Genomic DNA, 25,340 nt, shown 5'->3' on the forward strand with positions numbered 1-25,340 from the left:
TTGTACAGTACCTGCCAGGCTACGTACGACATACTACTGGACACCAGCAGTCAGAACACCAATTCAGGTGAGGTGCACCTCCTCACTCTGTGGGTTTGTGTCTAGGTACTGTATGGCGTACATCGGCGACTACTGTGGGCTGACCACACCCTGCTTGCCCTGGATATACATATCCCACCTCCACCACCAGCACAGATGGCTACAGTGCACAACATTACAGATACAGTCGTTACACTTTGTAACACTGATATGGTATCCTTACAGCCCACTGGGCCAGTGTCAGAGACAACACACAATGCTGACCCCTACACAATTGCTTTCTACAGACATCTCCAAGACCGCATGGCTCATGCATTCCCATATATGTCCAGGACACTGTCCACAAAGGGACAGCATCCTGTCCGGCGAACCCCAGCCATATACTGATTGTATTACACTTGATGTAAGCTACTACGAGACAGAGCATCAGTCTCTGAAGGGAGGGTATGTCTGAGCAGCACTGGTAAGGATCTATTTCCCATCACACTGACTACATGGGCAATGTTGAGTGGGACGTCAAGCGTGATACTGCAGATGACCAGGAGGCCTACCTGACCTATTTAGCGACCTGGTCAGGAACCATCCTCTATGCCCATGGGTAGTACACTACACATATTTCACCTACACCACAGCTAGGCGACATTGTGGTGGACAGGGTCAGTGCAGGTGTCACCCCCCCTCCCCCTGTATTAAGGCATGGTTATCCCTGCTGACCCTAACCTCAAGGTCATCACAGTTATCCAGGTGAGAGACACCCACAGGTGAGCAGAATACACGACATGGACGGGACCTGCTGGTATCCCCAGTTGCATGCTACATACCCTCTGACAGGCGCTAAACACACATATAGAGGTGCTATGTTACACTACCTTGACTACAGGGTATGTACCTGTACACTGGCGCACAGCACCAGTGGTTCCACTCCATGCAGGAGGCACCTCACCATACCAATACAATACAACACAATACATGACATTGTAATACAATACTATACAATATGCTAATGCCCCGTGTCTACAGCAGCGTACTGTTCTGCTAACCTGACAATTGTGACACATGTGGTGTGATGGTACCTGCTGCCGTCACACAGTTACACAGGGTGACACATATGGCATATTACCTATCTGAGTGACATGCAGCAGGGGTATGTGTGACATGTACACATGGGGAGTCTCGCATCGTAACACTGTGTGGTTTGTTGCAGGGTGTGTCCTGTCTGTGAGTCTGAACCCGTACCTACACATGTGCACTAAATTGCAGTGGCACAGGCGACACACAGCAGACAGGTAGGTTGTGGATGGTGGGCGGTGGTACAATGCCTGTTGGACATCTGTCATGGGTGTGACCTCCATATGTGCATCTGGGGGTGGTAACCTGTACGTGGGCGGCATATGTGTACTCTGTGGTGTTGACAGTCACTGTGCAATGGTACTGTGTTTGGGTGCATTGTCACCGTGTTGTACATGTCACTGTGTCCTTCTACATATCTGTTGCTGTCGTGTGAGGTCCATACCATGGCATACATTACGTGCTGTGGGGGGTACACCGACCTACATGTCCATGCCTGACTGACCATGTGTGCGGACACATACCATGTGCAGCTATTCCAGGGATAGTGTGCCACTGTGACTATCATTGGGGCCACTATTGTACACATGTCTGACCCTGACCACCCCTGACACATGCAGTGGTGGGCGGACACTCATTTATATGGTGGTTACCTGTGTAGGTGATCTGGACTGTGGTATGATACTCCGGATGTGACACTGGTGTTCACTCCGTGCCTTTGTCACCAGGCACCAGTTGCAATACATCTGTACACATGTGCCTCACTCCAGCTCTGTATACATCTCTCTCACTCTCTCTCTATACATATATATATGTATTAAGATATGTCTATATGTCTATTTCTATATATATGTACATATGTGTGTATACATTTGCACATATATATATATTGATGTACATATTCTGCTGTAGATGTGGGGGGGGCGCAGAGGGGATGTGGGCGACAGGGGGGGGCAGGCTGTGTTGCAGGTCAGCATATACAATCATACCTGTAGGTGGTCAGATCAGTCTGTCTATGTATATGTATCTACATATATCTATCTCTGCATGTGTGCATTACATAGATATGTCGCTACAATATTCTATCAGCATCTGTCTATGTAGTCCTACATCTCTCTCTCTCTATGTATGTATACATATATGCATATCATATGTATATATATACATATAAGATATATACACATACATATGTTGACATAACTACATAGCCATATGTTGGACAGGTATGTCAGCATATATGTCTACCTTACTGTATACACACACTAACATACTGCTAAACATACATAGCTGTGTAATCTAATTAGTACATGGCAGTACAACCTACAATCAAACGACATATATATGTGCACATAGATGCTCACACATACAACTGTATGTACAGCCTTCACTGATAGGTGCTGTATATCCCCTGCCCATTACACATCTTCATATACATATGGATACAGCCCAATAACACATATGGAGGGTTCACAGTATGTACACCTTGATAGTATTACTTTACAGTACCTGTGTTTGTCACAGCTGTGTCTGCGAATGTCTGGCTCTCTGTCCTGCTGCTCCAATTCACAGTTGCAGCTTCCAGGTAGCTGTTGCTGGGGATTGCTGTCTGTCTGCTTAGTTGCAGTCTAGTTCTGGGTGTGGTTCTCCCTCTCTCTCTCTCTCTCTCTCTCTCTCTGTCTCTCTGTCTCTCTTTCTCTCTCCAGGTGCAATGTAATTATTGCATGCGTGGACATGGAATACAGCATACTTTTGTAGGTATCTGCATATGCCCATGTGATGGCCTCTGCACCAATTGTTAGCCAGCATTTGCTAATTGCATGCAGCCTGTTGTGTACTGATTGCAGTTCTCACTGTGATTTCAGAACTGTGCTATAAAAGGGTGTGTGAAATAGGCGTAGCCCTTTCAGATGTTAATGGCAGGGACCATGCTGTTATGCTGTGGACAACATTCTGTGAGTGTAAAGGTTGGTATCTCTAATTTTACTCGGTGGGTTGTGGGTTAACATTCCTCCATTCATTTCTCCAGTTTCCTGTACTGACTGTGTATGTACACTAACAACTACTACTATTGTTGATGTGTGCATGTGTGTGTGTGTGCTTTCCTTTCACCTTTGCTTGCACTCTGTTGCTACGTCTTCAATAGTTGCCCTTTACTGTCAGTACTGGTGTGCCTGCTAGGTGTCTTGACTGTTGTGTGCTGCTGTAGCTTTCCTATTTCCCATGTACATTCACACCCTGGAATGCTTGCTATATCTGCTAGGGTGTTACAGCATGCAGTGTGGTCTGGCCATGGTGTGGGCCTTGACATCTATTAGCATATGTGGGTATGCTGCTGAGCAGGCCCCAGAGGCTTTCAGGTTCACCAGTTATGTGCCTCATGGAATGGTACATATCAGTGGGGTGCACCCATTAATATGTCTGGTATGCTGCAGTTGTGACTGTGGGTTAGCATGAGCATAGGTATTACTACACTTTTTCTGCCATGCGAGTGGTGAATACTTTCCGGACTCCATAGTTACCATTGCATGTGTTACACCTTTCTGCCTACTGTTTGTACATTTCACATGGGGTCTGTGGGGCATCCCTGTAAGACATTCACTGTTGCTATGTCTAGGTTCTTAACTATTCAAATATGGTGGTGTTGAACCCGTCATGTGTACAGATATTTGCAGGCTGTCCACATGTCTGCCTCATAATTTGGTCATTATCTCATGCACACCTTTATCTGGCAGGTCAGTCTGGGCTCAAGTCAGAATATGGTGACAAACATTCAAGTTCCAGACTACATACCCTTCCAAACATCCCACAAGGTGTAGACCCTGTTACTTTCTGAACTGTCTGCATTTGTTGTAACTTCATTTGTAATGTGTCCCTGGTTTTGGGCCTTTGCTCCACATATTGTATTACTTGGTCCGGATGTGTTCCTGTAAGAGGTTGTGGGGTATGGGCAGTGCTTATCCTGCTGTGAGTATGTGTGTGTCTTGCAAGGTGCTATGGTGACATTATTACCTACTAGCTTCCAACTAGCATGGCTGTTTCTGTTCACACACTACTATTATGGAAATCCACCAGTTTTGTTTGTGATTCTACATGTCATGCTTTGTGTACTACACATCTATATTCCCTTTACATTCATTCCTACTGTTAAATGATATATTTACTTTAGCACAGTGTTTCTATGTAAGAGTCATGGCTTAGTGGTAAGACATGCAGACTATAGTTGCCAAGGTCCTGGGTTCGGGACTCACAGTGGGATTTTATTTTTCTTTTGAACTGAGTACAGGACCTGTCAATCAAAGTGACTAAGGCACTTTTAAGCAGTTGTAACCGGGTTAGCGCTGGTTTGCGGAGCTCACGCATGCGCACTGGCGGTTAGCTCCGCGCACACAAGCGCACACCCGCTTACAACCGCTTAAACGTGCTTACTCTTGCGCACACCCGCGCTATTTTCTTTGAAAGAAAAGCGGGGAGACAGGAAAGTGGTGAAAAAGGGGTCACAAAGAGGGTAAGACAGTAGGTAAACAAGCTTGGGATGTGCAGGAGGGATGTAGGTAAGGCCCATAGCTGCCCATTTCTTCAGCAGCAACAGCTGTGCATATGTATGTAATTTGGTGTGACATTTGAAACCTTCCACCCCTGAGAGAGGTGTCAGGACAACAATAATACCTGTTGTACAGCCAATTGGAATTGATGGGTTCCATGTCCAGTAGACATGTGTGCGGAATGGGCAGCTATGTATGGGGCGTAATTTTTTTGTGGGTACAGAGTGCCCTTTTTTTTTTTTTTTTTTCAGGTGAGAGTGGTATGTCAGGTGAAGGTAGTCGGTACAGCTGGGGAGGTAGGTTGGGTAGGTTAACAGACAAGACAAACAAGACGCATACAGGGGCGGTGTATGACACGTGTGGGGGGGTTACACAATTGACGGGGACGGAGGTTGGGATGTCCAGAGCCCATGAGCCCACAGATGGCAACAGTGGAACTGATATCCCCACCCATAGGCAGTTGCCACTGTTCCTTCACTGCCCAGGACGGGGCTGTGCTGGGGGCTGTGTAGGCGGGGCAACGGGCAAGCCCGTTAGTTGCGCCACCCGTGCCTCGAGCTGGCGTAGGGGCTCGAGGACAGAGTCCCGAATCTCCCTACGCACCACAGTCCGGACGCTACGGAGGGTGAGTGGTGGATCTCCTCCGGCCACACTTGCAGAGGGGGGGCGAGCCCCGTCCCCTGCAGCGCTTCCACCCGCAGGTGGCACAGGGCCACCGGAGGAGGGTCCGGACTTCGGCACTAGTGCCAGGTGCACTCGCCAGCTGAGGTGGGAGAGGTGGGTCCGCCGGAACCCGCCTTCCCTGTCGTTCTATGTTTTGCATTATGTCATAACAGTTTGGGTTAGTGACATATAAATACCATTCACAGTTAGTTTTAACAGCATGCATTAGTATTCCCATTAACCACACACCCAGTTATTCACACCATTGAACAGCGTGCATAGCACATGCATAATTTCAACAGTAATACACAGTCCAACAACATGCAGGGTTGGTTGATGGCAACAGGCCATCAGGTGTGGATGTATGAACAGGGCGGATGCATCAACAGACATGCAAATATATATGACCCAACAGGACAGATGTCCAGGGGTGGTAATTGTGATTGCACATACCATTTTCCGTGGAATGGGTTATAGATGGTTAGAGGGTGGGGTAAATCAGACATATTATTAACACCTTGAATACAACCACATATGCTGTACATTTATAATAGCTACAGTTATATACACACTACTGTTCTGACTACAGTGTCCTATATGTTAACTACTTAACCTTGCAGATGGGACTGTTACTGCAACATAAGTCTACATTTTATTGCTGTTCATACACAAGTCATATCGAAATTTGTGCAGATACATCTCCTGTTAACTGTTCTTTCTATAACTGTAGACAGGTGTGGATGTTTGGGATATCAGACAGTCATCCTATCTGCATATTTCAGACTGGGAGCAGCATATCCAGATTTTGGTGTACACATTCCACATGCAGCAACACTTTGAACAGATGTTTCTGTTTGGTTTTGGGTCTCACATGCATTTAATTATGTCCTGACTGCAGTATACTTTATTCAGGGGTTATTACTACTGTAGTGCTGTATTCCTGACACTTTCTCACACTCTCTCACTTGCTTTCATGTTACTATTCAGACTGGTACTTCTAGGCTTTATTGACATGTTTTAACAGAAATTATTACAGTTCTTTCCAGCACTCTCACTTCTGTCATGTTTCAGTATTTCCACAAGTATATATCTCACACAGGTGGATTCATCCTCTTCTGCAGCTATACTTTACCTGCTGCTGCAGTTTGTGTACTATTTTCTTACAGGCAGGGCAGTTTTATTTAAAATATGTGTTGGACAGTCTCATGATTAGTTTCAACTTACAGGCTGGGAACTGTTGTAATCAGGCAATACTTGCATACACTTTCACACTCTGTGAGTTGCAGATTTAATTCCTTCCTGGCTACACTGCACTCTTATGCTAACTGTCATACATTTATATATCTTTACAGTTACTAGTAGTGGATTACTGACCTGCCTGGTGGCGCAACCGCACCAGCCTATCAGCATAGGCTCTGCGGTTCGCAGAACGGACACCTGCAGCTGTAATATAAATGAAGTAATATTGGAATACACATCTCCATGATTTCAGGTAGTTTAACTTTCTACAAACATAATTAATTTATACTTACTCAGTGGTGGGGCGTTGGGTGATTGCCGGGCCTCCTGGATCCAACGGTTCAGTTGGTCCTGCTTACGTCTCTTCAGGTCCGCATGGTGGTGACGGACCTGCTCACCTGTCCTAGGAATTCCTGTGGCACTGGTGAGTTCATGAGCCAACTGGTCCCACGCCTCAGCCTTGTACGCTCCCCAAAGGACCTGGCCCTGCATGAGTTGGGCCTCATGGTTATGGACTAGGAGCCAGGCCATGTACCTGGACTCCTCAACACCCCACCTCTGCGCTCGGAAGCGACTACCCTCACCTACACCTGACATTCTAACTGCAGGTCTGTTCTACAATCGTTTATGCTGTGTATTCCGCCTATGGGGCTTATATAGTCCGTTTTTCCCGCACATATCTGTGATTGGCCAGTTTGGAATTGTATCAACTTCAGTAAACCTGCATTGTCATGCTGTAGTTTGTATTCATTCCTATATATGAGCTGATATTGCATTTCTATGAACTGCTGTCATGGCTTAGTGGTTCTGTACCTTGACTATGGTGTATAGTATCCTGGGTTCGAACCTGGCCACTGCTTTTATTTTTCAGGACTGTCTAGACATGTTGAGGGGTGTGTCTGTGTAAAGGCATTTTGGATACGGCTTGCTCACCGTTGCCCGTCGGTTAGCTCGTTTGCGGTGTGCAGCTCAGCGCAAACGGAATGCCGGTTTAACACTTATTTGGCTATTGGCAAGCATGTGCCGCTTAGCGCAATTAGGGGCACATATAATCAGCGTGGTAAACCACTGCTCGGCTACAGGCACTCATTTTGCACCAGTTAAACCTATGCTTATCTACGGGCACATAATCTCACTCTGTTGAACTGTAGCTCAGCTATGGGCATATAAGGCAGTTTATATTCATTTCTTAGCTCACATTTATTCAATATAAATAGGCTATTACATTGCATTTTACATATATTCTGGTTTTATGTGTACATATATGTGTCAGAGACTTGTTTCATGCTTATTTTGAGAAAAAAAAAATTTGGGTTGTGGGGGCTCGAACCATGGATGCCTGCTCTGCAGCCGGCATCTCTACCGCTTCGCTATTGCTTTCTGGCTTATTTTGCATATGTAGTTCTTATCTGCTTTCCCACTGACTGCTAACTGTAGCTGCGCTACGGGCACGCCCGCGCACACGAGCGCACTCACAGTTAAACATCTTTACAATTTAAAAAAAATATTAAATGTACATTGATATTTCTTTTATGTTTAATAGTCTGTAGGGGCATGTGTTGTGTTGTGTTTATTCACATTTCCGTGGACTCTGTTGTGGGTGTGTACTTTGGGCACTTTTAGACTTCTGGGGGCGTGTCCGCTTGCAGGGCTCAGCCTACGGACACGCCCCCTACTGTCTTACACGGCCGTGTTCGACTTGGGTGTGATTCAGCATGCTCTCATGAATATGCAGAGCATGCTGACATCACTCAGTTTAACTGCAGCCTCCGTGTAAGAGTTATAACTCTTACACGGAGGCTTCGTGAATCCTGGGGTAAGTAGTGCCAATATAACTTCAGAGCACTGTTATGTGTTATTTTGCAACTTCCTTTATGCATAAAGCTCATCTCAGTACAATATAGCTGAGTTAGCTGAAAAAAAATTAGAATAGATAGTTTTTTGGCTCCAGTCAGTAATGTTAAATTCTCAGAAATAGAAGCAACTTATTCTCTCCCAAAGAATTACCACTCTCGGACTGCTCACACACTTGAGGATGATACATCTGGATGTCACCTTTATGCTCTATGCCATGTGTGGTGAGCATACATACGGCATATCCTTTATAACCTAAAGGTCAGACATCGGGCTGCCCTAGGCAGGGGATCTCTATTGTAAAGAATACCACAACTACGACAGGGGAGGATATCTGAAGTTATAAACAATAAAATTGAATGGAAAACAGATTTAGTGCAGAGACCACTTTAATTTCCAGTAAAGAAACAAAATAAAATTATCAAAGCTTGTTTAAATACTATTAAAAATGGCTGAAACAGATAACATGTGGGAAAACAGTACATTTAGTATATGAAAACAGCACGGTAATTAATGAATTCCTTCAGGCAAATGTACAAACACACCACTTCAATCTTCAGCAAGGAAAACAAAATACAATCAGTGAAAGTTGTTTAAATACCACTAAAAGCAGAAATAAACAGGCAAATAAGTACAAAAGAAATAAAATTACTTTTCTGATTTTGGCTTTAAAATGTCAGACCACTACTACTAGCTTTTTCAGCACATGTGCACTGATATCAGTCCTCTGAAGTCTTGTAGCAAAGGCCTTAACACATGGTCTCATTAATACAATAACGAACACTGCAATGTATGCTACAGAATAATGAAATGTCTTGGGAGATGCACAGAAAGGTTAAAGTAAAAAGAAAGTGGAGATTATTAAAAATATATGCCCATTATTAAACTAAAACAGAAAACAGCCATATCTGGAACTGTCTGTGGAAGTAAACTACATGTAGTGAGGCATGCCAGATTTGCTCGCTACCCATCTAAACTATAAACTACAGTATCAGTAACCCACAGAAGGGCTACCAAGAGGAGATTTTAATTCACAAGCTTACCTTTTTAGTTAGGGATATGTGGAAATTACTTTCTGCTTCTATACTAAGCACATAACTTGTCACTATCTTTTGGGGACATTTTAAAGAATAACCAACACAGAAGAGATGCTTTGAACCGGGCTCAGAGAGAATTCTTTACAGTTTATGGACAATTCAACCAACTTTCAATCACAAAAGCATCCAAGCCAGGGACACCTCAAAGAAGCTATCATGAACCAGATGGTCCACATGGTGACATACATGGACATTCATCTTCTACAAGATCTCAGACACCACATCTAGTATTCTAACAGCCACTGTGGAGCTCAACATATTAGTCTTGAGAGTCCTCCTGGGAGGAACACAGCTATCAGCCTTCTTCAGGATTTACAGCCACACTGTTAGACATGGGCCCAGTCATCCTCAGTAGCCACCTTCACAATGTCCACCACTAATGGAATCACTTTCATTTCTCCAAGTCCTTTGGGTTTCTAATATCATGACAGGAATGGATCCCATTCCAAGTCAACATACAATTAAAATTAAAGAAATTAGTATTGTTTGTCTTTAATGTCAACCAGAAGTGCTCTTTGCAGCACCCAGAATGTGCCTAATAATGATGCCTTCTGTAATTCGTACGGAGTTACATGTATTAGTAACGTATCTAAATACGACTATAGATTTTTTTTTTATAAGACTCATTGCTCCTACTACTATGGGAACTGTCTGGGTATCTTTCTTCCACATTGCTCTCATTTCTGCCTGCAAAGCCCGATATCTTATGACTTGTGTCTATCTGTATGCAAGACACTGTAGTCACTGGGTGTGGCAATTTCAATGATCAATGCTACTTTTGTCTTCTTTTCATGGACCACTACATCCAGTTTTCTAGCATCTACCTTTTGAACTGTTGGTATTGGGTAATCTCATGTGATATAAACTTCATAATTTTCTATGATACTTTGTGGCTGTTTCCAGTGTTTTTTAGCCACTTCTATACCATAATGTATGCATAATCCCCAGTGGAATAGTCTCTTGCCACATTATTATGCCTTTCAGTATACAGCCCTTCTGCCATTAGTATATTACAACCAGCAATGAGGTATGCAACTGTTTCCAATTCTGTTTTACAAAACCTACATTTGTCTGTTTCTCCCACATGTTCAATGGACTTTGTAAACCAACGTGTACGACTATCTTGGGCTGCAATATTAACCTTTCATTTCTTGGTTTGAATTCACCTCTCCTTAACCATTCCTGTGTTCAATCCTGATCAACATGAGGTTCTTCCAGAAGTTTTCTATACTTGCAACTATATTTATGCATTTTCCACATTTCTTGCCTTCTCATCTGGTCCTTCAGCTTATAGTCTTTCTTTTGTTTTTTGGCACATCAGTTGCTGCCTGAAGTTTATCTTCTTCTGGTTTAATTTCCATTCCTGCCTGATGCCGATATGCTTCTGCTAGATTAAGCATAAAAGTCATCTTAGATTTATTCTCCACGTTTCAGAACTTTCACTACTTTTGGGTCTTGTGAGGTCAGCAGATATGTGCAGTCCCATGACTGCAGATCTATACATGTAATCAATTCCAAGGAGCCCATACCACCTTCAGAATGGGGAATATATAATCTTGGTATGCACTGATTTTAATAAATCATTTGGCGAGCATGAAGCATTCTTCTTGTTTTCCTGTCTAATCTATCCAACACATTTTGGGGCTAGTCAATCACACCAAAACTGTAACTTAGGACAGGAAGAGAAAATTGGTTTATGGCTTGCATTTTGTTCCTAGATGTCAATGCTGTTTTCAGGATTAATTTAAGTCTTCTAAAGCTAAAGTATTCCTTACCAAGTTTTATTCACATTTGTTCTTGTGAACAGAGACTACCCTAACCCTCTGAAGGAGGTTGAAGCTTGACTGTTAGCTTTGGGTTGTGAACTAGAAGAAACAGGCTCAAGGACGAAATACCTCAAGTTACTGATCATTCATCAATTCCCAAATATTTATGCAGTCCCTCTTGCTCAAGTTCTTTTACATCACATTCTTGTCGCAAACTGATTTTTAAATTTTTTTTTTTTTTGGTGTTGCAGTTTTCCTGATTTAAAGGCTTCTTATCAAGACCAAATGACATTCTTAAGGGGCGTAAATTAATTCACAGATTTAATTGGTTCCATAGAGTGCATTCTGTGTTTTTTGTTGGTCTGATAAAGTGCATTACTGCATGAAAGAGCTTGCCATCATTTTAATAAGGCTTTTTACTATCTGGCTGTGGTTGGCTGGGTACTTCTATTTTTGCGGTCATTCTTATATCATCTGCAAAAGTTTTGACAACTTGCAGTTGTGCTTTCAGTTCCTCATTTGAAGAGCTATACGGTTTTAAATCATCGACATAGAGAAGATGAGACGTCTTTAGACTTTACTGTTTTCTATGAGCCAAATTATAGCCACGGCCTAAGCTGTTAAGTAGACAACTTAATGGGTTGAGGGCAAGACAGAATAGCAGCAGTGACAAAGATTCACCCTGGAATATCCCCCCTTGAATTTTTATCCTAGGAATTATAATTTGTCCTTTATAATTGCTTAATCGAAAAGTGGTCTGCCACTGTTTCATGGTCACTGCAATATAGTTGATCAGTTTAAGGTGTATCTTATACATTTTTAAGCACTCTTTTATCCATGAATGTGGGATACTATCAAATGCTTTTTTGTAGTCAACCCATGCCATACTTAGATTCCTCCCCTTTTTACAGTTCTCCACTATGACTTTATTTAACAACAAATGATCCTTTGTTCCATATGACTTTCTTATTGCTGTTTTGTTCTATTGCCATAATTGAGTTTTCTTCTAAATAACTATAAACTCTATCGGCATCAATTCCAGTATATAGTTCATACATTGTCAGAAGGCAAGTTATTGGTCTATAATTTTTAGGGTAGCTTGCAGGTTCACTCAAGTAGGAACATTGTTTTTCCTGTTGTTAATCAGTCTGGTGTCTGTTTGGAGTGCCCATATAAATAGTTTTTACTCATGTCTAAATCTTCATGCAAAAATATTAATACTTTTAACCAGAAGTTAGGTACTGCATCTGGGCCTGGGATTTTCCAGTTAGACCTTTTTTAACTTTGTCTCAATCTCTCTGGCTGTTACTTCATCCCATTTCATATCCTGTACCTTTAAACTTCTTATTTTTTCTTTTACTGCTTCTGTCCATTTAGCATCTTTGTAATGTTCTAATGATCTTCATAAATACTTCTCCAAAATACTTCTCCAAAATAGATCTATTTCTTCTTTTTTGCTGTTTTTTCAATTCCTTTTACCTTATTTCCCAGTTCTCTATAAAACTTTTTTTTTGGTCATCAATAAATTGTTTATTTTCCACTTTTCCTTTATATTTATCTGTGTATCTTCTAATCACCCATGAAGACTTATTGGTGGACTTGAAGGTCATTTGTAGAGGACAGACTGTCTGTGAGAATACCCGGTTAAATCATTACCTGCAGCATTTACCCAATCTTGAGGTCATCAAGGGAATGCTTGAGAATTTGTAGCTGTGCTCTCATCTAAATCAGGGGTGTGGGACTCTGCAAAGAAGATGAAGTGCTTCTATTTACAAACAGACTTTCACAGGGTTTCCAACCCAACTTTCTTTGAACTCTTGGTTCTACTTTCTGCCTGTCCTATGTGGTTGTTGAGAACGTACAACTGCAACATAAGATAATGCAAAAGCAAGGTTACATTTGAGGCTAAATGCATTGAAAGGGAAGACCATACCATAGAAAGCTGAAGCCTTGGAACAGATAGAGTACAACACCTAAAGCCCCAGACACTCCATCACCAGGAGTGAAAAGGGATGACACTGAGGTAAACAAGGAAAAGTCAACGGCAATGCAAGTCTCTGTCCCAGCCTGACAAGGTAAAATCGGGCAGCTGAGGCTGAAATAGTCAATCAGTCCTGAAGTTGGTATCACTGTCCCAACCATGTTACAACACGAGACCAGCCAACTGCTACTGCACTAAAACTATGGCCTTAGCTACCTCAAAACAGTCCAAGACTGACCACCATCAGAGATGGAACCCAACAAGGCTCAGGTGATCTTGGCACTGTTGATTCTGATGTAACCCAGACTTATCTAAATCCATCTCAACAGATGTTGCCAGGCCCAAGGTATAAACTGGCAGTTTAACTGGCTCAACCAAAAGTGAGGGAGAACTGTGGGCCAAAGAATCCAAAATCTGCACAACAGCCATTTCTGAAGGAGGTTTCATTTTGCAATTGGCTGCCAAGTGGATGACAATGCCTCCTAAACTTCTTGGCCTTGTTGACCTCATGTAGAGAGGTTGAACAGAGACTACCTGAACCCGGTGGAGGAGGTTGAAGCCCAACTGTTAGTTTTGGGTTGTGAACTATAAGAAACACACTTAAGGACCAAATCACCAAATCCCTCAAGTTAGAAATGAATGAAGAGCTTATAAGTGAAGAATAGCTTGTTGACACCAAAAAAAGAAACCTAGACAGCCACTCTTTATACAGGTAGAACAGCAGCCTCTTGTGTTGCTACTGATAGCTGGCTCAGGTAGAAGTCTTGCAAATACCACATATCTTATGATGATGGCGCTGGTCCTGAGAAAAATAGCAATATGGGGCAGATATTTTCCTTAAATGGACACTTCTGAAAATCATGTTCTGGATCTGCAAAAAGGGAGGGAATAAAACAAACAAAATGTGACAGTTGTACACAAGCTAAAACCACAATGGCGATTGGTGACAAATAGCAGGCAAGGCTGAAAGGAGCCCTCAAGCAAAGACAAGAACAATAACAGAAAAAAAGTTCACACAGAGCTCTGGAGACCAGTGTTAAGTGCAGCAATAAAGATATGAAGAAGGAAGTGGTCTTGGTGGGACAGAGAAGAGATGAGAGGTAAGTGGTGGCCTAAGAAAGTGTGTGTCAAGTGGTTCTAAGAGATGCAGCCACAGTCATGGAGGATATGGAGGATAAACCCCTCTCCTATCAGATGTGGTGGTTTCAAAAAGGTCCACTTTTTACAGGGACCAGAGGGAAGCTGTGCTACTCTGGACCCTGGTAAATGCAGACACCTAATGTCAGAAAGACTGTAACTTACACTGCAATATTTTCAAATATTTAAATAAATTGAATACATTTAAAATACTCTACTTATGTATGGTTATGACGTTTGCATTAAACAAGATTAAAGCAAATTATCCATCCCTTCCAAAAGTACAGCCACACATACACCACCATACACCACAGCAACTACTATGCTTTTATTTTATAAGTTACTGCATTTGTTAAACAGCTTAATTTTCAGCATGCCAGGCTGGCATTTATTTTATTTTTGAATGGTTTAAGCCTGAAACTGGAGACTTTTCTCATTAGTAAAAAAAAAATAAATATATATATATATATATATATATATATATATATATATATATATATATATATATAAAATATATAAAACATGATTACATCAATGGTTATGGAGTAATGAACTGTGCTTTAGGGAACAAGTAACATTAGGATCTAAAGTTCAGTTTGTAAAATTGAGATCCGAAATAATAAATATCTAAATATTTTTGATCAACAAAATAAAAACTCTGAAGACAGACAAGATGCCTGCAATTTACAATATTTACAAATTTTCTAGTAAAGGAGAGAACAGAAGTTGGGGAAGCAGGAAAAAAAGCCTTTCCTTTTTTTTTTTTACATCCGGGCTTAAATACCTAGGCACCCATCTACAGATGTGTCCTCAAAAGCCTCAGAAAGATGGAAATGAAAATTTTTGTTAGGATTTTATAAGATCTGAGACATATCCATGACTGTTGATGTGCATCAGATCTCTCTCTATATGTTAAGTACAGTTTCACTGGTAATAGTTTTGTAGAAAGAAAATGATCAACATTGCACAGCATCAAAAGCAGTAAAAAGACTACAAATCAACATTTTTGTAGGGATAGAATCAGACTGCATCTCCCACACCAACACATCAGTGATTATAGACCACTTGGTACAGTCATACACCTTTTCAGAGGTGCTCAGCCTCACAAATTAAGAGACAGCTTCAGCTCAGAAGGAGCCACAGGCCTCTAACATTATAAGTGCCTGGACCTGGGTTGCAAAATGCCTCTCTTGGTCTGGCACTCTTGAGCCTACAAAGATACTTGAGAGTTGAAGCCTCATGTCCTAACTCACTTTTTTCCATTCTCTTTTGGATACATCTCATTGTACTATTTTTTATACAGTAGAACATCTGCTACAGGTGAAGAAACACAAGAGGATATAGCAGTTGTATGGGAAAGGCCTCAACTTCTTGGCCAAACAGCATCTGAGAGAATGCTCCCTCTACCTTAAAGTCCTTCTGCTGAAACAAGGACAAATCATTCTGGGCCCAAGCAAAAATCGTACACAGTAACCTTTACAAAGAATCTGTTTTTCAGAGGTAGACACACCCTACCCACATACTGGCTGTTAAAACCAAGAGCCAATAACTGTACAGTGTACAGTATCTAGCAGAAAATGAAAATGATTCCCAATGGGCTACTTACCTACTAGCTCTGTGGGAACAGACAGGGCTGACAATGATGCACATAAAACTATGGAGCAGCAAGAAGGAACGGTACAGATGATGACTTCTTTCTATTGGGAATGTGCTGATGCTCCGCAAGTGTAGAAATTCTCCAAGACAGAAGGTCTGAGGGAGCAAAGCTCTAGCACACAAACTAGATGGTGGGCCTTCTGCAGCAGATACTCTGCTGTCATAACAGTGACACACACTGTTAACATCAGCACATATGTATTCAGCTACAAAGCAAGCAATCTACTTACTGATCTGAAGCTCTATTACCCGTTATATTAGTCATGTTCCTATTAAAAAAATGATGCCTTTTAATCTGTTCTGCATTGTTCTATATGCTGAAACTCTCTCTTTACTCCCTTAATTTGGGGTGAAATCGTATTTACCTACAAAGCTGTGCAGTGTTCATTTAATAACAATGGAGATGCTATACTATGCCCAGTGTCTTCTACCAAATACAACACTGCCTTGTACTGTCTGGTTCCTGCTCATAGTCTGTCTAGGTGTTACAGTTCTCTCTCATGCATTTTGCTTCTGTGTTAGCTATCAGAAATGTTTTGATTGTTTTAACTTTACAACTGCTAGCTTTTTCAAGTATGTTTACCTTTCATGAATATACTCACTGACTGTATCAAATGCTTTACATGATTGTTGCCACCTTCCTTGCATATCCTCATTTGTGCTCAAACCATGAACTTACTACTTTTGTAACAACAGCTATTATTGTCAGCTGCCTTCATAGCTATTGCGTTTTACCTCTTCTTGTAATCAGTTCTTGATGGAGTTTCTCTTCCTGGGTCACCAAGAAAAATGTATGTAGCTGGTCTTCCCTCATGACAAGGCGCAAATAAATATATAAACGTATGTATATAGAATACACACACACACACACACACACACACACATATATATATATATATATATATATATATATATATACATACAATCAATTCTTCCAAGAACAGAACAGCATGGCAATGCAGCAGTAAGCACTGCTATCAGACAGTGCACATTTCTCCAGTCAGATTCCTGGCTGCAGTGTCTTCAGTGCAGAATCTGCATGTTCGCTCTGCATCTATGTGACTTTTCACTGATAGGTCCAGTTTCCTTAAACATCCCAAAGACTTAAGTATGTGAATTTACAATACTCCAAATGCAGCTAGGTTTACATGCATAAAATATCCTGTGATCAACTATCCAGGGCTGGGCTCTTGCCTTACACCAACTGTCCAATGGGATAGGCTCCAGCTTACTACTACCCTAAAAATGAATAATGAAACAGGTACTGAAAGTGACAGATGATAAAGATGATGGGTTCTTCTTAGCTGGACTTCCACAGTCACAAAATACAAAAAAAAAATACATTTTTATAATGTTTTTGAGGAGGGTGGGACATTATATCACAGAGTAACCATAAGTGGATAGACAACAACCTGAAACTGGGGGATGGTAAACTGGCTGAGCTTTAGTTAGTCAACCTGAAGCTGCTGTTGGCAATGAATCCTAAATCACTGGAATCCCTAGTAATGAAAGCAAGCCCACATACCATTCTGCAGTTCCTACTTACTCTTGAAGGATTTTACTGTCTGTCGTTTGTGGAAATCCAAAATCCATTAGCTCATCCAAAAGTTCGTAGACAATGACAAAGTTGTCCCGGATGCTTTCCTCCTCCAGCTCTTTAAAATATTCCTTAAAAACCTAAGATAAAATGAAACTATTTAGTTTTACATAGCAGATAAATAAAACAAATTAATCTGTTGCTTTTATCATGCATAATTTATCATGCATAATCTGTGACTAAAAAGTTTTATTAATTAAAAATGCCAAATAAATAAAAAAAAAACAGAAAACATCAGCTGCTGAAACTCACTGTAAAAATAAATCTTTAAGGAACATCCAGATGTTATACAGCAAAAAGAACCAATATTACAAAACTTAACTTCAGAGACTGCTTATTTACATTTCTGAAAGCGTGTGCATGAAGTTCAGGCCATAGGCCACTAGTTATTAACTGGTTTTTCAGTTACTGGTTAAACTTACCAGTACTTTCAGACTAGTCTCATACACAAACCAGGAAAATATAACAAGAAAAAAAATTGCAATTAAATCATACATAAATGCAAAACTAATTAAAATATCATTTAACAAAGAAATGTGTCAAGACTAAAATAAGTAGTTGGAAACATCTGACAGTTCCCATGTTCAGTTACAAAATCAGGATTGTAGAGAAGATGGACTTGATGATGAAGCCCTACTGCCACTATACTTATTTATTTATTTACATTTGGTAAACGGGCAGTGTCCAACTGGGCAAAAAAAGCCTGTTTTCAGCAGAGACTCAGGGAGAAAAGCTCCCAAAGTAGTTGTTGTGTCTTTTGGCTTTTCCTGGTTAGGGGTCGCCACAGCAGAACTCCGGTCCGCTAATGATTGGCAGATAGATTTTTACATGCCGAGTTGCCAAGGTTACAATATTTATTATCAGAAATGCTAGTTACAGTACAAAATGATTACTAATAAGTTTACATAATAACATAGTACAGTGTAATTCAAGTTAATAAAACCTGATAAAATCACACATCAATCCAAAAAATCAAATATGACATCAATAAAACAACAATAAAATCAATCAATATTGAGTTACATAGGCAGAAACACAGAAGTAGGGTAGTGTGTTTGCTTAGCCAGAGGAAGTACAGGAGCATAGCCAGTGACTGGAGAAATAATTTGTAAGGAGCTGTTTGAAGCTATGGGTATTAGGTGTAGATAGTAGATGCTGGGGAAGGGAATTCCAGGTTATGACTATGAAGTAGCTGTATAAAGAATCGGCATAAGAGTTGTGGGTTTTGATAACTTTGAGCAAGCTTTTATCAGCTGACCTGAGTGAGGTAAGATTAGAATAGGGTTGTATGAAGTTAGAGGAGGCTGGGCAATAGTCAGGTTAATGGATAACAAGAGTGACCCACTATTAGCTGGTTTAGGGCTAATAAGTTTGGGAGTTCAATCCAGTTTATTTTTTGTAGGGCTATACAATGGTGAGTTCTGTGGGGAAGATTAGTGGCAGATTTGGCGATTTTATTACAGCAGCCTTCTAGGTTATTTAGGTCAGATTTACGAAGGTTTGTGAAGACTTGAGAACAACAGAGAAGGGTGGAAAGTAGGTGAGTTCTGGCAGTAGCTATTCTAGAATGATTAGAAAGATATGGTTTAGCCCTGTACAGAGCATCTAATTTTGTGTGGACTTTTTTGACTGTTAAAGCGATATGTCTGTCAAATTTTAGGTTACAATCTAGGATAACACCACTGAGTTTAGTATGTTCGACAGGTTCAATTTTTGTACCATTAGAGGTGAAGATAGAGAGATGAGTTTGTTGGCTTTTATTGGAGGAATTAGAAAATACCATAAGTTTGGTCTTGTTAGGGTATAGAATCAGTTGGTGGTCTGAGAAGTATTTTTCAATGTTATGAAGGGCAGCCTGAGACTTTACTTGTTCATTTATGGAGGGAGCAGAGCAAATAAGGGAAGCATCATCAGCATATTGTATGACAGATGCAGGTGATGCAGCAGTATAGAGATCATTGGTAAAGATAATAAAGAGAAGTGGGCCTAAGATAGAGCCTTGTGGGACGCAAACAGTGATGGGAAAAAGGGGTGATAATTTATGTTCCCATGAGCTGGCTTGTTTACGGCTGGAGAGGTAGCTGTGGAACCATTGCAGTGTACTGGAGCTGAAATTGACAGAGGCAAGTTTGTTTAGGAGTATTTGATGGGATACACTGTCAAAGGCCTTTGACATATCAAGGAAGGTGGCAGAGACAAAGTGGTTATTGTTTTTGAGGTAGTTTACAGTATTGGTGAAACTTAATAGGGCGATGTTAGTAGTATGTTTTGGGCGGAAGCCATGCTGAGTAGAAGATAGAAGGTTATGTGTTCAGAGGTGGTCTAGAGTCTGTTTATGTAGGAATTTTTCTAAGATTTTGGTAAGTGGAGAAAGTATAGCTATGGGCCTATAGTTGGAAAGGTCAGTAGAGGGGCCTCCTTTGTGAAGGGGTATGGCATGATATATTTTCCAAAGCAGGGAGATATGCTGTTCAGGGGGTCTATATCATATGACCAAATAGGAAAAACCGCGAACGCTCACAATCTCAAAAGTACCATACCTTGAACTTGCCATTGTGGGGGCATGTGCCCCCCACACCCCCCACTAAATATATATTCCAACTCTGAGATCGCACTACAGTGAGGAAAGGGCAAATATTCTATTCTTCACTGTACCGCAATCTCAGAAAAAGCACTTCAAGGTCCAGTACTTTTGAGATTATGAGTGTTTGCGGTTATTCCTATTCGCTCATATGATATAGACCATGTACAGAGATAGAGCAGTTAATAAGAATAGATATAGGACAGGAGATGGACTTAGCAGCAAGTTTAAGAAATTCACCAGGTAACTGATCTGCAGCAGGAGTACATGGTTTTATTTTAGTCAGGAGGTTTTGTATATAATTAGTTTGGAATGGTTTAAGAGAGAAAGGAGGAGTATTGAGGTCAGTGGGGGAGGCAGTAAGGAAAGTGAGGAATTGACATTGCTGTTTAGTAATGAGGTGATAGAGGGGATAAAGTGGGTATTGAATTGTGTAGCTATACAGTCAGTAGTGCAGTTAGTTGTTTGGGTGGAGTGGTCAGTTTTCCTAGATTTAGGAGGTAGTTGATTGATTGCCAGAATCTTTCGGGGGTGTTTTGGTGTATTAGTTGGCATGTTTGGAAATAAGAGGCACAGTCACGGCTGTTCACTCCAAACAACTTTACTTCAGTGCACAAACACAAGCGCTTTCACCAAAAGACATCATCAGGTGTATCAATTAGCACAGGGAAAAAAAAAAGCACCTATATATCCAATTTAAAATCACATGACTATTTTTAAAGAAATATCATGCATATTAAAAACAAATGATAAAACATCAAACCCTAATAATTAAAAACAATTAATGTATATATTAATTACCTCCTAAGATGTCTTTGTTTAAGTTTGGGTCTCAGGGGTACTGATTCATTAAGACCATGTCCTGAATCACTTCTTAGTTTCACAATCCATGTTGATTCTAAATCTGTAAATCCAAAATCACGGAAGCAGTCCACCAGCTAATAACCAGATCACTTTATTAAGGTACGGAAAACAAATCACAGCAAACGTAAACGCTTTTAAAGTGCACAAGTGCGTTTTCGTCTCCACAAGCATGTAAGATTCTAAATCTTCTGTTTTATTCCATATATCCCCTAACCTAATGTTATCATAAGTTCTAGCAATCACTAAAAACAAAAATTTATGATCTGAAGTGCATTCACTTTGCTGCCCTTGTTGATATTATAAATGTGCTCCCTTATACGTTCCTTAAAGAAACGATCTGTTTTCCCTATGTAGAACATCCTACATTGTGTGCAGTGAGCTAAGTAAACCAAATGTGCAGTATCACAAGTGGCACTGATCTTAAACCTATAAACATTACCATTATCCGGATGCTTAAATTCAGAACTAGTGTCAATATATTTACACCAATTGCAGTGCCAACAAGGTCTAGTGCCTGAATAGCTTCCTGTAACATTGAGATTCCTAGGATAGCATAATCTGCACTTTAACGACTTGTTATTCGAAAACAAAAACCTAGGGGTGGAATCTATAATTTTAACTATCTCATCATCCATTGTGAGCACATTCCAGTGTCTGCGAATTATGTCTGTATAGTCCTTGACATCAGTGCTGTACTTAGTTCTAAAACGTAACCGCTGTTTGTCGTGTTGATTCTTGCTACACTTGTCTGATCCACTACTAGAAGAAAAATAAGCCCCGGGATTCATGAACCTTGCGCCAGGCGCACGCATAGCGTAGGCGCTACAATGCCAGATATGGCCGCCGAGTGATTCAGGTACGATCCAATTCCACGTGCACTACCGGCGTGCACCGAAGTTGCGCCGCCTCCGGCGTAGGTATGTTAAACACCCCATGTGCGGTGTTGCACCATGCAAATGAAGGCATATAGCGATCCACGAAGTGGCGCAGGCGTAGCATAAGGGCACGGCAATGTAAACCAAAAAAAAACGGTTTACATATACCCAAACATGACATAGGAGTAACGGAAGGCTATCAACGTCAGGTATCATACTGTTGCAACATGCCAATGGCGAAAGACACCGAGAATGTCAAAAGAAAACATGCACAAAATGTAAAAAATGACATAAATGGTATGTCCGCAGAAACCACAGCAGAACCCCAGGACATGTCTGCGGAAGGTGCTAAACAATGAAATAATATGACAATGTCATAAAAGAGCAGTATAATACACATCAGCTTCACTGCCACAATACACCATAGTATGCATGGAAAGCCACAACCACGGTGCAAGGGTTGCCAAGGAGTGGCGGCAGTGTTCGGCGCCATAACTATGAATTAGTAGTCAATGCCATGCAAATGAGGCAGATAATACTGAATCGCAAAACCCCCACCGGCGTAAGGCTGCACCAAACGGCGCAGCGGTAATACACCGAGGAGTGGCCCAGAGGGAATACATGTCAACCGCAGAGGGGTGTGCCACTGTAGGAGGAAGCACATTGGAGCTCAGCAAACATGGGCTGTACAATGCACATCACAGCAGCAGGACCGGCGTGTGGGGAAATAGGTGAGCTGAGAGCACACAATGCGCGCAGAGATGCATGTGCACGAGGATGACTACCTTCCCCTAACCCAGTCATGTGACGCCCGCCCCGTCAACAACAACAGATACAGGAAGGTGATGCGGAGAATATGAGGAAACGTGGAAGCAGTGTAATTGGAGTCGTAATGAGCAATCAACACCAATCAACCCATGAAGGCCAATTGGCGGCAGCTGATAACTCTGCATGCAGAAACCCGCAAAACGGGACAGGGGAGGCATATGAATGCAAAGAAAGTAGGGGAGGTAGCAGAATGCAAAGAGTGAAGAACCGATACAGCACAGCCAAGTAGAGAGGTAGCATAACAGCGGCGGCAGACAAAATGCTTGATATGCCATGTCCCAGAAACGACACATGACAGGGCTCCTCTGCAGGATGCAATCCAGGAAATAGTATGCGCAATGTGCAGAATTAGTAAGGTAAGGTCTAAAGGTAAACCAATGCAGGCAAGTGTAATGCAACACCAAAGGCAACAGCGTTGCAGTGCCAACAGTAAAACACGGAAGATAATCCACAGATACGGCCGCACAGACACACCCTATGACATCACCGGGTGTACAGCACAACAGTATAAAGTGTGAATGCACACAACACACAGCCGTGTATCCCCAAACGCCACACTCTATGTGTAAACACACGGGGAACTTTTAAAATGTATATGTTGGGTGCTGCCGTGGCTGTGATACATCAGCATGTGTCAGAGACAGATGGAGTTGCGGAGGAGGGTGCCAACAACTACCGTAGGCCTCAGAGGAGAAGGAGAGTGTTCAGACCAAGGGTAACCTACCAGGGGCTACAAGACCTGGAGATAATAGAGCGTTACAGGGTGGACAGGGACACATTACAGCAAATAGCGGAGCTGTGCCGGCCACGCCTGAGAACAAGATACAACAGAGAGGAGCCCATCCCAGTGGACACAAAGGTATGTGTAAGCTTGCGAATACTGGCTACTGGTACCTTTCAAAGGCCAACCGGGGATATAATGGGCATCTCACAGGCATCAGCATCCAGGGTACTACACCAGTTTCTGGATGCCATGTTACGACATGCCCATGAGTATATATACTTCCCCAGATCTCAGGAGGAGTTGGCTAGCAATATGCGCCACTTCCACCGTGTGGCACAATACCCGGAGGTACTAGGTGCGATAGACTGTATGCACATACAAATCAAGTCACCACCTGGGGAGCAGGGTAGACGCTACATAAACCGCAAGGGATTCCCCTCCATCAATTGCCAGGTCGTGTGCAATGCGCAGGGCATTATCATGGATGTGTGTGCTGGCAGCCCTGGAAGCTACCACGACTCCCATATCTGGCATGCCTCACAGCTGTATCAGGTATTCGCCAGGGGGGACATCACACAAGGCCACCTTGTGGGGGATGCTGGCTATGCACTGGAGCCGTGGATGATGACTCCCATCAGAAATGCACACACACACATGCAAGAACGCCATAATGAGGCACACGCACAAACCAGAATAATCATAGAGCGTGTGTTTGGGATGCTGAAATCACAGTTCCGGTGCGTGGATACATCCGGTGGAGCCCTGCAGTACTCCCCAGGCACATGTGCCCACATATTCATAGTATGTGCTATGCTACATAATATGATCCTGCGGAAACAGCTGCTGCAGGGACATAATGGTGAAGGGCCACAAAGCCCACCACAACTGCCAAGGCCAGCACAGGCACAGAGGGTTCAGGACCATGAACACACTGTGCCAGCCCCAGTAGGCAGACGGAGGCATACCCAATATGCCTATGCCCTGGCAAAGAGGGAACGTATAGCACATACTCTGACAGCGTAGGCCCCATGGACTGACACCTCCCTACCCGCACACACAGTGAAATGGATGGCACACAAACATGGCCACCCATAATGTGTACTGTAAGGGTGGTCCCATGTGCGACTCCAACATAGGCAGCACCCAAACACTGCACACCCAACAGCCAGCGGAGCATGGAACGCCAACACCTTAACCGTACGCGGGTCCTACAGCAGACGGCGTTGCTGTATGCTGCCACGTCACGCAAGGTGTATACATATAGACATGTACATATGTGCATATACAGATATGGAGATAGATATCATTACACACATAGAAATATATGTACACATACACATATATAAAGTACAACAGGTAAGACAGGGAATCAGAGGGATGCAAGGTGATAGAGAAGTAAGACGCGATATCTGTACATAGTAAAGATAGTGAACGACAACCTGAGTATCCGGGAGGGTGGACAGAACAGGAAACCGCCACCCATGGAAAGGTCAACCTACCTAAATGCATAATCGCGAGTCGGGATGATCGCCAGGCCACGGTACAGTAACAGTACATGTGCGGGTAATATTATGAGGATATGAGGGTGGAGGTAGACACCGCCAGCGGTGATGCTGGCCACGCAGGTACTGTGTGCAACCGTCCCTGTGACAGCCGCAGTATGTGTATGTGTGCGGGAAGGGTGTCGTGTGTTCCGCTGTGCGAGTGTAATGTGTGTGCCACTGAAAAATGTGTATGATGGTGCCATGTGACAGGCGGAGTGGAACAACATGTGTAGGCATACAGTATAGGAACCACAGGCGTATGTACAGCAGTACCCCCAAAGTAGT

The 25,340-nt window shown here is 42.2% G+C and overlaps 1 protein-coding gene across 1 annotated transcript in view; it reads right to left on the reverse strand.

Annotated features, from left to right (window-relative positions):
• Positions 1-25,340, reverse strand: part of LOC122813440 (AP-1 complex subunit mu-2-like) — a 1,149,616-nt gene that overhangs the window by 651,177 nt on the left and 473,099 nt on the right. The window contains exon 4 of the mRNA XM_044085755.1: positions 17,589-17,719. Coding sequence (XP_043941690.1) covers positions 17,589-17,719 — 131 coding nt within the window. The remainder of the gene's footprint in view (positions 1-17,588; positions 17,720-25,340) is intronic.

The sequence above is a fragment of the Protopterus annectens genome, chromosome 10.part0, assembly GCF_019279795.1.
Source record: "Protopterus annectens isolate FY-2018-M chromosome 10.part0, PAN1.0, whole genome shotgun sequence".
Lineage (NCBI taxonomy): Eukaryota > Metazoa > Chordata > Ceratodontiformes > Protopteridae > Protopterus > Protopterus annectens.